General features: G+C 49.6%; 1 protein-coding gene across 2 annotated transcripts in view; it reads right to left on the bottom strand.

Annotated features, from left to right (window-relative positions):
- Positions 1 to 482: 482 nt before the first annotated feature.
- The window catches only part of Cpn1 (carboxypeptidase N subunit 1), a 30549-nt gene continuing 18571 nt past the window's right edge, over positions 483 to 12460 (bottom strand). The window contains exons 6-9 of one of the 2 annotated variants that reach the window (XM_041661635.1): positions 9596 to 9735; positions 7015 to 7114; positions 4157 to 4275; positions 483 to 1536 (exon numbers count right to left, since the gene is read on the bottom strand). In XM_041661635.1, coding sequence (XP_041517569.1) covers positions 1393 to 1536; positions 4157 to 4275; positions 7015 to 7114; positions 9596 to 9735 — 503 coding nt within the window. In that variant the 3' untranslated portion in view covers positions 483 to 1392. The remainder of the gene's footprint in view (positions 1537 to 4156; positions 4276 to 7014; positions 7115 to 9595; positions 9736 to 12460) is intronic. The other variant, XM_041661636.1, reaches the window with a different exon arrangement.

Here is a 12460-nt window from a genome sequence, read left to right as displayed (position 1 = left end):
GTTATGGGTCACGCAATTATGACAATGTATTACAATCTTCCAAGCTACACTGGCATACTGAGACCATGGGCCATGCTCCCTTCCTCTTCACATTCTCTGCATCCTTTGTGAGCAAGGACTCAGTAAAGATCCTTAGTATGAAGGAAGGAAGGAAAGTCGGGGCCTGCGCCAGCAAGCACTCTGTAACCCCGTTTTGTAAGCATCAGTCCTGTCAAATGGCTTAGTATTGGGGAGCCTAAAGACAGAGCGATACTTAGATAATCTAGGAAAATGTGGCGTACATGACAAACAAAGACATCGTGTGTCACTGAGCTGAGCGGTGCCCTCTCACGCTGCACCATTAGAAGGAGGGATCCAAGGAATTAAAACTGGAAATGGCAAAGAAACCACTAACCTTTTAGCCTGCAGAGAGACATCTCTTAGGAGGAAGAGGATACATCCTCATCTCTTTTCCTTCTGACCACAGACCGAGATCACTCACACACAGATCAAGAATGTGTTTACTCACAGGAAGAGGCCACATCTTCAAGCTGCTGATGTGTGTGAGGCTGTGCCCCAAGAAGGGAGCGGGGAGCTTCTCATCTCCTCAGGAAAAGGCTAGGTTCATTAGTGGAACAGCTGTGGGATCCCTAGCACCCAGCACTGGGGACAGAGGACTCAGGACACCACCCTGATGAAGGCTCATCAGCTTGTATGCTAGCAGGCATGAGATGGAAAAGGACACAGTGTCTTTAGAAACATCTAGTTTGCTCAGTAATGCCTTTGGGACCAGTGGGTTCAGCTGGGATTCAGCCAATCCAAGAGCATTGACCTGCAGGACACGCTGCCAGCACACACCAGACTACAGGTGTGCCATGTCTCCTATAAATCCAGAAACTATGGTAAAAGGTGTCACGTTTCCCTTACAGAGCTCACGGGTGAAAGGCAGGGACCTGGACCCTGTAGGTCAAATCCCTCCTTTACTAGGGAACCACTGGCTATTGGTCCCAGGCTCTTCTGGATCCCCTCAGCACTGCAGTCATTTTGACAGCTTCATGCCACACCACCCTGTCACCAGCTCCGTGCTGGACTCTGAAGACAGGTGGACAGCCAGCTGGAAGCTGTCTCAGCATGCAGTGCTCACTGGCATGGAACCCAAACCAAACTCCCAGGAAGAAGGTCTCCAGAACCCTGCTGGAGGCACGCAGAGTGGGGCACCAGTTTCCGGAAGGTTCCAACTCCTTTAATGCTGGCTGGCCTAGGGAAGGCTTGCTCCGGGACAGACAGACACACTTGGGACTGTTCTGTATGTGCCTGTGTCTGGATATGTCCCAGATAATAAGGGAGAAGTGTGTTCACCGGATCTGAGAGCAGGGACCTGGCCTTGCTGTGGGTGGGCCTGGGTGCTGGGCTTCAGGCAGGGCCTCGATGCCTCTTTGTTGCTGTGTCTTTCTTTTTGGGTATCCGGGACTGCTTTGGCCTGCTTCCCTGTCCTCGGCCGGGAGCTTTCTGCACAGGGTGCACCTGAGATGTGCTTCGATTGAGTTGGAAGTTGACCTGCAAGGGCAAAGCAGAAGCTAAGCGCCCGTTTGGACTCTTCCCCCATCACCCAGGTTCTAATGGTAGGTCCTACGGACTTGGCAAGTATTTCCCAAAAGAGTGGTGCAGAACCAACCAGCAATGGCATGAAGTGTGTGGCTGGATGGACTAAATAGTAGCAAAAAATCCTATCTACGCCTGCAATCACAGTTTTGCTTATACCCTGCTTAGGGCAAGGGTGATGATGGAAGCCATCTTAATCTCTATTCCCTCCTAGTGGCTGCGTGAGTCACGGGTACCATGCCCATACACGTCGGTGAGTGTCTCAACCTTCTGCGGCACTGCTTGGCACTAGGGATAAAAGAGGTGACAGAGATTTCCTGGCTAGACTTTTTTTTTTTTCTTTCTGAGATAGGGTCTCACTATGTAGTCCCAGCTACTCAGAACTTGCTTTGTAGACCAGGCTGACCTAGAACTCACAGAGATCCACCTGCCTCTGTCTCCTGACTGCTGGGATTAAAGGCGTGCATTACCACATCCTCCTGAATTCTTAAGCCCAAGATTACAAGGGCATCGGTGTGATCTAAGGACTGTGTACAACTGTTCTCTAGCCACGGAACACATATGGAAAGATGCTGTGGACTCGGTGGGGGACAGCGGGCGTGGGGCACTGGGTGTGGCTATAGGGCCAGTCCGGGCAGCAGAAGAGGAGGGTGTGACCCCAAGTCCTAACTGCACTCCCCTGGGGCTTCCCTGGCAATACCTTCTTGTAATAGTTTGAACTATTGAAACAGCAGGGAGTTAAAAACACGCCCTGAGTTTCCTGCCTCCTCCATAAAAATCCATAGCCAGGTTTTCTGCTCGCTCTGCAAAGGGGAGGGGAGACCATTCCTACTTTCCACTTAGTAAATACATAAAGCCAGGAAAGGAAGAGAAGAGAGGAGACAGGCCACAAGAGGAGGAAGGGGCACAGGAGGAAGAAAGGCTCGGCCATCTGCAGGGAGGTGGCGATAGCAGAGAATTCTGGGCCCTGGGAGAGATTTTAATCCTCTTAATTGTGAGATGAAAACCCTTTAATAAACGTTTTTTTTTTTCTTCCCTGGGGAAAGTGGCTAACTGCTCTAAAATTCAAATGGAAGCGAAGCAGCGCTAGTGCAGTCAATCAACGGACTGGCAGTGGCTGCTGTCACTCCAAACGACAGACTGTGCCTCTGGGTTATACTTGACACAATGAATGGGTACACTAGTTTATTTAAAGGATACGGGGGTGAACTACTTCAAAATAAGCTTAACTCAAGAAGCCTTGGGGCTGTTTACATCTGGCAGTGAACAAGCTTGCCTACAGCTCACGGTTTATGTGTGTGGCTGCTGCTGGCGTTTAATTTTAGGGTGCAATGGGGAAGAAAGGGGATTGCTGGCTGGGAAATCGGGTTCTGTGTAATGGAGGGTCATCTTCTCTTCCCCTGGCTGTCAGTATAAATCACATGCCATACAAGAGCGAAGGCCCGAGTTTGAATCCCCACAAGCCACTTAAAGCAAAACTAATCCTAGAGACCCTGCAGCAAGGCTGGGGGTAGAGGTGGAGCATCCCAGGCTAGCTAGCCTGGAGTACACATACTGTGCAGCGGCCGTCAAAGACACACACTGCCTCAGAGAAGGTGGCAGGCAAGGACTGACACTCGAGATCATCCTCGGACTGCCATGCAAGTGCCGTGGCATGTCCACACCCTGTCCTCCCAATACATACTCATACACATCATATAAATCACACACACACACACGAGGGGGGGGGGGGAGAATATGTGAATATGTAGGAGGTGTTTGGAGGGGGGCAATGATCTGTAAGTTTTGGGGGAATTTTAAAGGACCTGAAGCTCTCTTTGCTCTGTGGCTTATAGAGTTTTGCGCACAGGCAGGGAGCATAGAATGAGTCCCTGAGACACATTAGGAGGTGACTCCCATCCCCTCCATCCACCCACTGTGTGATACTGTACAGTTACTCACAGGTAGTCGTGAAGGTTAAAATGGATAATTCCTGGAAGATCTTATATAGTATCTGATGCCCAGAAACTACCCAAAAGGCACTGCTTACTCTATTCAAATATATGAATCACCTGAGGGCGTGGAGGGCTGACATTCAAGGCCCCTTAATGTTCTGAGGTTCTGGTGTAATATGATCGACAGGGAAATGTTCGAGGCTCTGAGTCAATGGTTCTTTGCTTCTCATCCTACCTATAAATGAGAGCTGTAGAGAGTTGAGAATTGGAGGTGGCTGGTCCTTGGTGGCAGCAACGGGAAAGTGAGCCCGAGATCACAGGGCACAGACGGCTTGTGGAGCGCCACCTAGTGGTGGACCCTGTTAATGGCATTGAAAGATGCAATCAGGGTTCCCTGGGGCACCCACAGTGACCCAGTGCTTACTGACCAGCCTTGTGCACCTCTATGGACCTGTGCTTTGTCTTTGCAATCCTTGAGAAGGAAGTGTTAGCACTAATATACAGAGGAAGAAGCAGGATAAGAGAGACAGGCTGTGCCAAAGAGACAAATCAGGAGAGTCAGGGGGAACCCAGCAACGGGGCTGTTTAAGATACTGCATGACACTTACAGATAAGGTTACATTCGGCTCAGCCAGACTCACCAGTGTTGGTCCCGCAGGCCCCACGGTCACAGTCACTGTTTGGGGGTCGTACCCTGGTGCCTTGGCGGTGACAGTATAAGTCCCCGGAAGCAGCAGACGGAAGTAATCTCCATGCTCACCTAAATGTCAGAAGGATGTAACTCAACCATCTGACTTCAAACCTACTTCAGAATGAAACTGGCTGTGAAAGCGGTCTGGGGTCTGACCTGACCACGAGCCTGATTTTTTTTTTTTCTTTCTTTCTTTCTCGAAGCATGATGAAACCTGTAAACAGCTAAACCATTCAGAAGTTCCTGGGTTGGAGTTACTCCTGGGAAGGTTCCCTTGTGCTCTGCCTCAAACTACAGTCCATTCTGGATCCTGGGTCTCACACAGACACATGCTCACTAAAAGTCGCCAGGAAAGAGAAAAGGTGGAAACGTCTGTTAATATTCTGCCTGATAAGAAAACTTGGAGCCCTCTGACATTTGAAAAACCATTGCGAAGAAAGAGCTTCTGTTTGAAGAAATAGTACCCCACGCCTAAAGCTGTATGGAGGCGGATTTCACCAGAGAGAAGCAGAAACAACTGTGGTGAAGAGCTGTCAAAGAGAGAAACCGACTGTCCTGTAGAACTGTGGGTTCTCCCAAAGCTGAACCGAGGCCCTGGAAAAGCTGAGCGGCGCATCCTGGGGGGTCCAGGTGAGACAACCGGCGCCCAGGAATGTTACACCTGTGAGAGACTAAACATCACTAACAGTCTGGCTTGAGCATCTTACTTTTCTCTTCTCCCCCACCTCCCACCTCCTCTCTGTGGTGAGACAGCAGGGTTTCATGTGGCCCAAATTAGCATCAAAGTTACTACGCAGTCTGGCCTCAAATTCATGATCTTCCTTCCTCAGGCCTTCTGAGTGTTGGCATTACAGAGTATACCACCATGCTGGCCAGAGAATATTGTTTTTAATGCATTGTTTAAAAGGTAGGGTCTTATATATAGGTCCCAAACTAGTTATATTACCCAAGGATGGCCTCAAATATATGACCTTTCTGCCTCAACCTCCCCAGTTTAGGATTACAGGTATGTGTTACGTTGCCTAATTTGTGTGGTGCTGATCTCATGCATCCCAACCTGGTCTTAACTTCACGCCGTAGCCAAGGGTGCCCTTGTGTGCTCCCGAATGCTAGGATTACAGGTATGTGCCCCCACGCCCAGTTCATTCAGTGCTGGGAGTGAATCCAGAGCGTCTTGCGTGCTAGACAAGTCCTTTACCAAGCTGTACCCTGGCCCTGTAATTTACTTTGAAATACTTTAGCAATGCAGTGTGTTATTATGCACACATTGGACAGTTTAGGGTATATCCAGAAACTGTCATTATCTTAACTGGGGGCTCACACTCAAGGGTGATTAGCAATTGTGTTACAAAAGCTCCATTCTAGACACTTCTTCAAAGAGGCTGTCTCCACCTGTAACTAACACCAGGTGCTTTGCTAAGTAGCACAGCGAAGGCACCAACGAGAGGAGTGACTTCTATTTCGCATAATGGGTGCTGAAAATGGGGCCTCTCTGTGGTAGCCGTTCTTAGTGGTAGCTGTTCTTAGCTGATGTTTTTACAGACCTTCCCACCCTTGCTTAAATGGGTGAGAACCAGAAGCCTGTGCGCCTGGGAAAGGTGCTGAGGTCTGATCCGTTCACGGTCCTGTATGCAGCTGCTGGGCTGGAAGATTCCCGGTTCCCGGCCAGATTGAGGTGACAGAATTCTTTTAGAACATTGCCTTTTCCTTAAAGAAGTCCTCCACTGAAGAGGCTCTGAGACCTCCTTCGAAGACAGGAAGATTTCGTCCAGCCTGGACAGACAGCACAAGCTATGAGATGCCTGCCCGGTAGTTAAGGAGGTTGTTTTGAGAAGTGGGTAGCCATCAACATCCATGAAATAGAAACTCCTGAGTGGTGAGCGGTTGGATTCAGCTGGGGACTTCGCCACACTATTCTTCCATGAGATGATTCTGTACCTGTTGGCATTCACTGTCCCTCGACAGAATCTAGAAGCACCTAGGATGAGCTTCTGGGGGTGGGCCCGTTAGGAATTATCTTGACTGTGTTAACTGAGGTGAGACCGCTCACCCACTGTGAATGGCCTCATTCCCTGGCTGGGATCCTGGGCTGTGCGAGCGAAGACAAAGAGCTGGGTCCTCACGTGTACACATTCGTCAATTCGTTTCCTGATTATGGATTTGAGTTGGCCAGAGGCTTCAAGCTCCTGCCTGCCACCTCGACTCCCGACTGGAATGGACTAGACCCTGGAAGTGTGAGCCAGAATAAGCCCTTTTCTCCCCTAAGGTGCTTATTTTTTCAGAGTACTTTATCATAGCACCAGCAAAAGAAATCAAGACAGCACCCTTCCAGCAGGCTCTAGGTCAGCCCAAGATTATCCTCCACTGATGACCTCTCCCCAGATCAGGACTGTAGGAGGAATCTAATCGACCAGCTTTTCATGAACGGACATGTGGAAAAGGCCTGAGCCAGAGGGCAGACTAAACATGAGTGCCAGCGTCCTTCTCAGCCTGTTCCACACTGCCATTATTAATTAATATCATCAAGCCCAGAAACACTTCCAATAAGACTCTCTCCACAGTGATCCCTGAACTCTGACTAGGAGCTCCGTTTGCACCGATGCTTGCCGCTCTCAGAGCCTGCTCGCTACAGACAGAAGTGAAAGAATTTCCTTAATTTTAGCTGCTTGATGCAACGCTTGTTTTGTTCCCATATCCAGCATCCTCCCTTCCTGCAGGGCCTCACCCTGTGTTCTTGATGACTGGTCTCTCTGGCTCACAACTGGTCCCCAGTTCTACTGAAAGAGCCGTCCTTCAGTACCTACCTACCTGAAGTAACATCATGATTGATCCCAGTGACAGAAATCACAGCCCCTGTGAGGTTGTTAGAGTTCTCATCGAGCACCATGCCCTTGATGCCCTGGTGGACCTGCAGGAGACAGTGGCCAACAGCGGGTTAGAACAGCTGCGCGGTAGGCGGGAGAGGCTCTGGCCTTTCTCGTGGGTCCCCGCGGTCTGTCTTCACTAACGCCATGGCAGCAGCCTCCAGAGCAGGCTTTCACTGTCCTGCCAACCCCATAATCCCTTCTCGGTAGATGGAGTGAGTCTGCTACACCCTCAGCCATCGTGTGCCTTCCTTCTCAAAGCCCAACTCAGAAGGCTTTAGGCTCCTGCGCTGGTCTGTAAAGCTGCAGTCCCCATCAGCAGCCCGTCCTCATGACAGGTACCCTCTGCCTTGTTCCTCAGATCTGCCTCCATTCCAGGCACACTGCTAATCTAAGCTTTTTACATTTTTATTAATTTTATGGGTTTGGGTATTTTGTCTGCATGTGTGTCTGTGCACCATGTGCGTGCCTGGTGCCCAAAGAGGGTCTCAGACTCCCTGGGACTAGAATCACCATAGAGTCCCCAATGATTGTGAGCCACCATGGGGGTGCTGAAGGCCAAACTTGGCTCTTCTGAAAGAGCAGCCAGTGTGCTCAACTGCTGAGCCATTGCTCCAGTTCCTGATGGTCTAATCTTGAATTTTGCTTATATTTAAAAAAAAAAACACTTTAAATTGTGATAAGGGCTGTCGAGATGGCCTAGTGGTTAAAGGTGTTTGCTGCTGAGCCTGACAACCTGAATCTGATCCCAGGTCCCAAATGGTAGAAGGAGAGAACAGACTCCCTCCCACAACCTGCCTTCTGTCTTCCAAACAAACACCATAGCATGGATGCACACACACACACTTTAAAATAAATTGTGATAAAATCCTCATACTGTAAATTGTACAGTACAGTATCAAATACATTTGGAATGTGTGCCCAGCATGACGACTCATTTCCAGAAGTCTCTTCATCTGACAGCACTGGAACTCCTCCCCTTAAATAGTAACTTTCTATCACTCACTTCTGGGTTTTGAAAACCCACCAATCCCTGGGCTCGCCCCAAGCTCAGGACTTGAAATCCCACCAATACCCATCCTGGAAAACTCCACCCCCCAAGAAACCCTATATAACTCTGCCTTTCTCTCAGTTCCCTGCTGCTTCCCACCTGAGCAGATCTCTCCCAATAAATCTCTTGTGTGAGGTGTGACCTTGTGGTATTCCTTGGTGGTATCCCAGAATACCTTCCCCTCAGAGCTGCGACACTTACACCCTCACCTTCTGCTCCTCCGTCCCAGCCACCATTCTGCATTCTTTCTCTCTGATTTTAAGAATTGTATCTAGACAAATGGAGTCACATAATATACGTGCTTGTGACTGGCTTATTTCCCTGAGCATAATGTCCTCACGGTCCATCCATGCTAAGGTATGTGTCAGAGCTTACTTTGTTTTGAAGGCTGAAGAATTTTCCTTCCTTCCTTCCTTCCTTCCTTCCTTCCTTCCTGTCTGTCTATTTGATTCCACTTCTTTGGGATAATTTTCTTTTAATTGCTGCTTCCTTTGTGGCTCTGGAGACCCAACTCTGGGTCTCTCTCATGCTAAGCAAGCACTTTATCACTGAACTAAATTTCAGCTCATTTTTAGTTTTCCAGAAGTGCTGTCATGTTTTCACAGAAGTAACATAACTTCCCACTCCCAGCAGCTGTGCTCATGGGGTCCAGTTTCTCCACCTCCTCCTAAGCCTGTCATTCCTGTTTTTAACAGAAGCTGCTCCAGTGCATGTGAGTGGCAGCCCCTGTGGCTGGCGCCCCTGGCTGTGGCGGCCCCTGTGGCTGGCGCCCCTGGCTGTGACGGCCCCTGTGGCTGGCGCCCCTGGCTGTGGCGGCCCCTGTGGCTGGCGACCCTGGCTGTGACGGCCCCTGTGGCTGGCGCCCCTGGCTGTGGCGGCCCCTGTGGCTGGCGACCCTGGCTGTGGCGGCCCCTGTGGCTGGCGCCCCTGGCTGTGGCGGCCCCTGTGGCTGGCGCCCCTGGCTGTGGCGGCCCCTGTGGCTGGCGACCCTGGCTGTGGCGGCCCCTGTGGCTGGCGCCCCTGGCTGTGGCGGCCCCTGTGGCTGGTGACCCTGGGCATGCTCTCAGCTGTGCAGCTTGGCTTTTCTCACCTATCTACTTCGGAGGACCCTGCCCTGCTCTCGACACCTGGCCAGCCTGTGCCCCTCCGCTCCTTGGACTCTTAGTTTAAGAGTCCCCGCCACCACACGGCTTTCTTCATAGCATTCCTCTTTTTAACACTTTACAGAACTCACTCTCTTATTTTGTTTATTGCCTGTGATCATTAGAAGGGCAGTTCCGTACAGAGACATGCTTGTCTACTCAGAATCCCTGGCTCTCAGTAAAGCTTGGACAGACAGCAGTGCTCCAGGACACTGAGCAGAATGCTTGTTGCACTGAGTCAGAGCCAGGGCCAGGCCTGCGTCCGTGGCAACCCCAGCCGCCATTGGAAACACCTCTGCTGCAACCACAAGAGTCAAAAAGTGAGATCTTACCTGTTCCAAGAACTGGATTAAGGCTTCCCGGTTACCCAGCCACTCCCGCGGCAGCTCCTCCTGCCGGGGGAACTTGTTGCAGCTCAGCTCTAGTGTGATCTCAAAGCAGTTGGTATGGAGATAATTGAAGTCCTGCATTCCTAGGGAAGGAGCCCGTAGCGGGTCTTTGTGTGGAGCGCCCACCGTCACCCTACCCCATCTTCCTCTTTAGTCACAATTTCTCTGCTACATCTTCATCACCTCTCTTCTACCTCCCGACATCTGTTAACCCTTATCCTACACAGAGTTGTTCCTCCGGTCTCATACGTGTTTGTATGTCTAACTTCCCAAGGGTACTGTTGATGCAGGGTCAGATACCACACGCTGAGACAATCATTGTGATCGACATAATTAACTTAGTTAATCTAGAGACTGAGCCAGTTTACTTCAGAGTAGAGAATTTCTGAGGAGGCACGGGCCACGCTTTCTCAGAGGACAGGGAAGGTGGGAAGGAGAGAAAAAAATAAAACAATCATGATTTGAAAAAGCGTATCTAATGATTCCGATTTGGGGGTGGAGAGGCTGGTTTCCCAATACACAGTTAAAGAAATAGAATCTAACTGAATCTTCCTGATGTGTTATCAAGTTGGTTTGGGGCCACAAGTCTTAACTTCTCAGTAACCCAGTGACGCCATGGTTTTTCTCCTCTCCGCTCTCCCCAGGACCAAACATCAGCTCAGCCCTCATCAATACGGGTGGCTCAGATGTGAGAGTATGGAAAAGATGGATGTGGGCAGCTCCTCTATGCACGCAGCTCCTCCTCCAGCCTCTTCCCTGTCCTTATGGTGCAAGGTTCACAAGCCAGTTCCAGGCAGGTTCAGGGAAGAGGTGGAAATGGGGTGGAGAAAGGGGACCATGTGCACCCCCTACTAGATCTCCCTATCTTTTGCTATCGATGGCCAATGCCCATGCAAGTTCCTGCTGTGGGTAGCTGATAGCCCCAGTAGAGAGAGCAGCCACCAAGGGGGCAAGCCCCTCGGCTCACCTGCTGCTGTCTGAAGCTCACCTCTGTGCTGCTTTTGAAAACAGAGTGTTTAGAAGCCAGGTATTTCAACTGCTTTACTTAAAGTATCAAAATTATGAAGTGAGTGTGTTATCGGGATTAGAGACAGGAAAAACCAAAGCACAGAGGGGCCATGCAATTAGCCTGAAGCCACACAGCTGGTGCACAAACAAGATGAATTCCAAGCCCATTTAATCTCAGAGATCACACCTGATGGAGGAAGGTCATTGGCTAATAAAGGCACTGCCCTGGCCCATTTTATTGGTTAGAGGATAGGTGGGAGGAGAAAACAGGACAGAACGCTGGGAGGAAGAGGAAGTGAGGTCAGAGACTCCACAGCTCTCCTCTCCGGAGCAGACGCCTCAGCAGAGACGCCATGCCCTGCTCCCTGGCAGACGCACGCGATGAAGCTCCGACCCAGGATGGACATAGGCTAGAATCTCCCCGGTAAGCGCACCTTGGGGTGCTACATACAGATGATTAGAAATGGGCTAAATTAATATGTGAGAATTAGCCTAGAAGAGAATGGGCCAAGCAGTGTTGAAAAGAATACAGTGTCCGTGTAATTATTTCGGGGCATAAGCTAGCCGGGCAGGCGGCTGGGGTGTTGGGGACGCAGCCCCGCCGCCACCCGTATTACTTCATATGGCGCCCACGTGGACAACTGCTTCCACATAAAGCCTGAGACAGCTTGGGAAGTAACTCTAGAACAAAATGAAAGCATTGTGCCTGGTTTCTTGGTAGCAGCAATTTCTCGGTTCTACTCTGCTTGCTAGAGGCAAGCAAGCGCCTCATCTAAGAGAGCCTTCCTGACTCAGCTTTAGCTGCAAAGCCTGCAGCTCATTAAGAGGTCCTGCCACGAAACACTTAAACGGTGTTGACGAAAAGCTGAACACATGCTTTTCGGTTTTCAGCCATAGCAGGAAAAAAGCTGCGCCGTTTAAAAATGCCGGCTTTCTGAGCTGTCCTGCCAGGACAAACTCTGACTCTTTTACGCAGGCGGTTTGTGCGGTTTGCAAGCATAGGCTGCTGAAGCTCGCTTGCTGGCTACAGCCAGTACCTCAGCCATGAGGCTGGAAAGCTAAGGACTGGGCTGGATCCAGCTGGCAAAGCCACGCCTTTAATCCTACTGATATTGCTTGGTAAATTAAAGATTCATGTGGTCAGAAAAAGAGAGATATACAGTAAAGAGAGATTCAAAGACAGAGAAAATTTCTGAATGGTTTAAAGTGTGTTAAAAATATATGCAGACTAAAAGTTGAAGTTCTTAAAGTAAAAAACAAAAAAAGGAAGAGAGTTGTTGTGTGTGGTAGCATACGCCTTTAATCCCAGTGCCTAGAAGGCAGAGGCAAACAGATCTCTGTGAGTTCAAGGTGTAGTAGCATACACCTTTAATCCCGAATGCCTGGGAGGCAGAGACAGGCGGATCTCTGAGAGTTCAGAGACAGCCTGGTCTACAGAGTTACTTCAGGTCAAAGATACAGAGAACCTATATCAAAAAGCAAAAAGTTAAAAGTAAAAATAAACTAAATAGAGGTTAAAACAAAGCTGCACAAAGATGGAAAATACACAGAGAATTTTGATACTGTATGCTATTATGCTCTCTTTGAATTGTTTGAATGCTGAGGAAAGAGCAAAAGCTACTAAAAGATATTTATTTATAAATGCTGCTGAACTAATCCGACATAGATATTTTGATGCCTTGACTTTGAAATTTGGATCTAAGGACATGATGCTTTGGAAAGGAGTTTCTTATTTTGTTTTCACAGAGGATGAGACGCTGTTCACTTCTTCTATTCCGATTTGGTATGATGGACCACGCC

The sequence above is a fragment of the Microtus oregoni genome, unplaced genomic scaffold (genome assembly GCF_018167655.1).
Source record: "Microtus oregoni isolate MIOR12 unplaced genomic scaffold, Mior012 000012F_ref0000307, whole genome shotgun sequence".
Taxonomy (NCBI): Eukaryota; Metazoa; Chordata; class Mammalia; order Rodentia; family Cricetidae; genus Microtus; species Microtus oregoni.
Note: the sequence above shows the minus strand (reverse complement) of the source record. Positions and strands in the feature narration are given on the sequence as shown.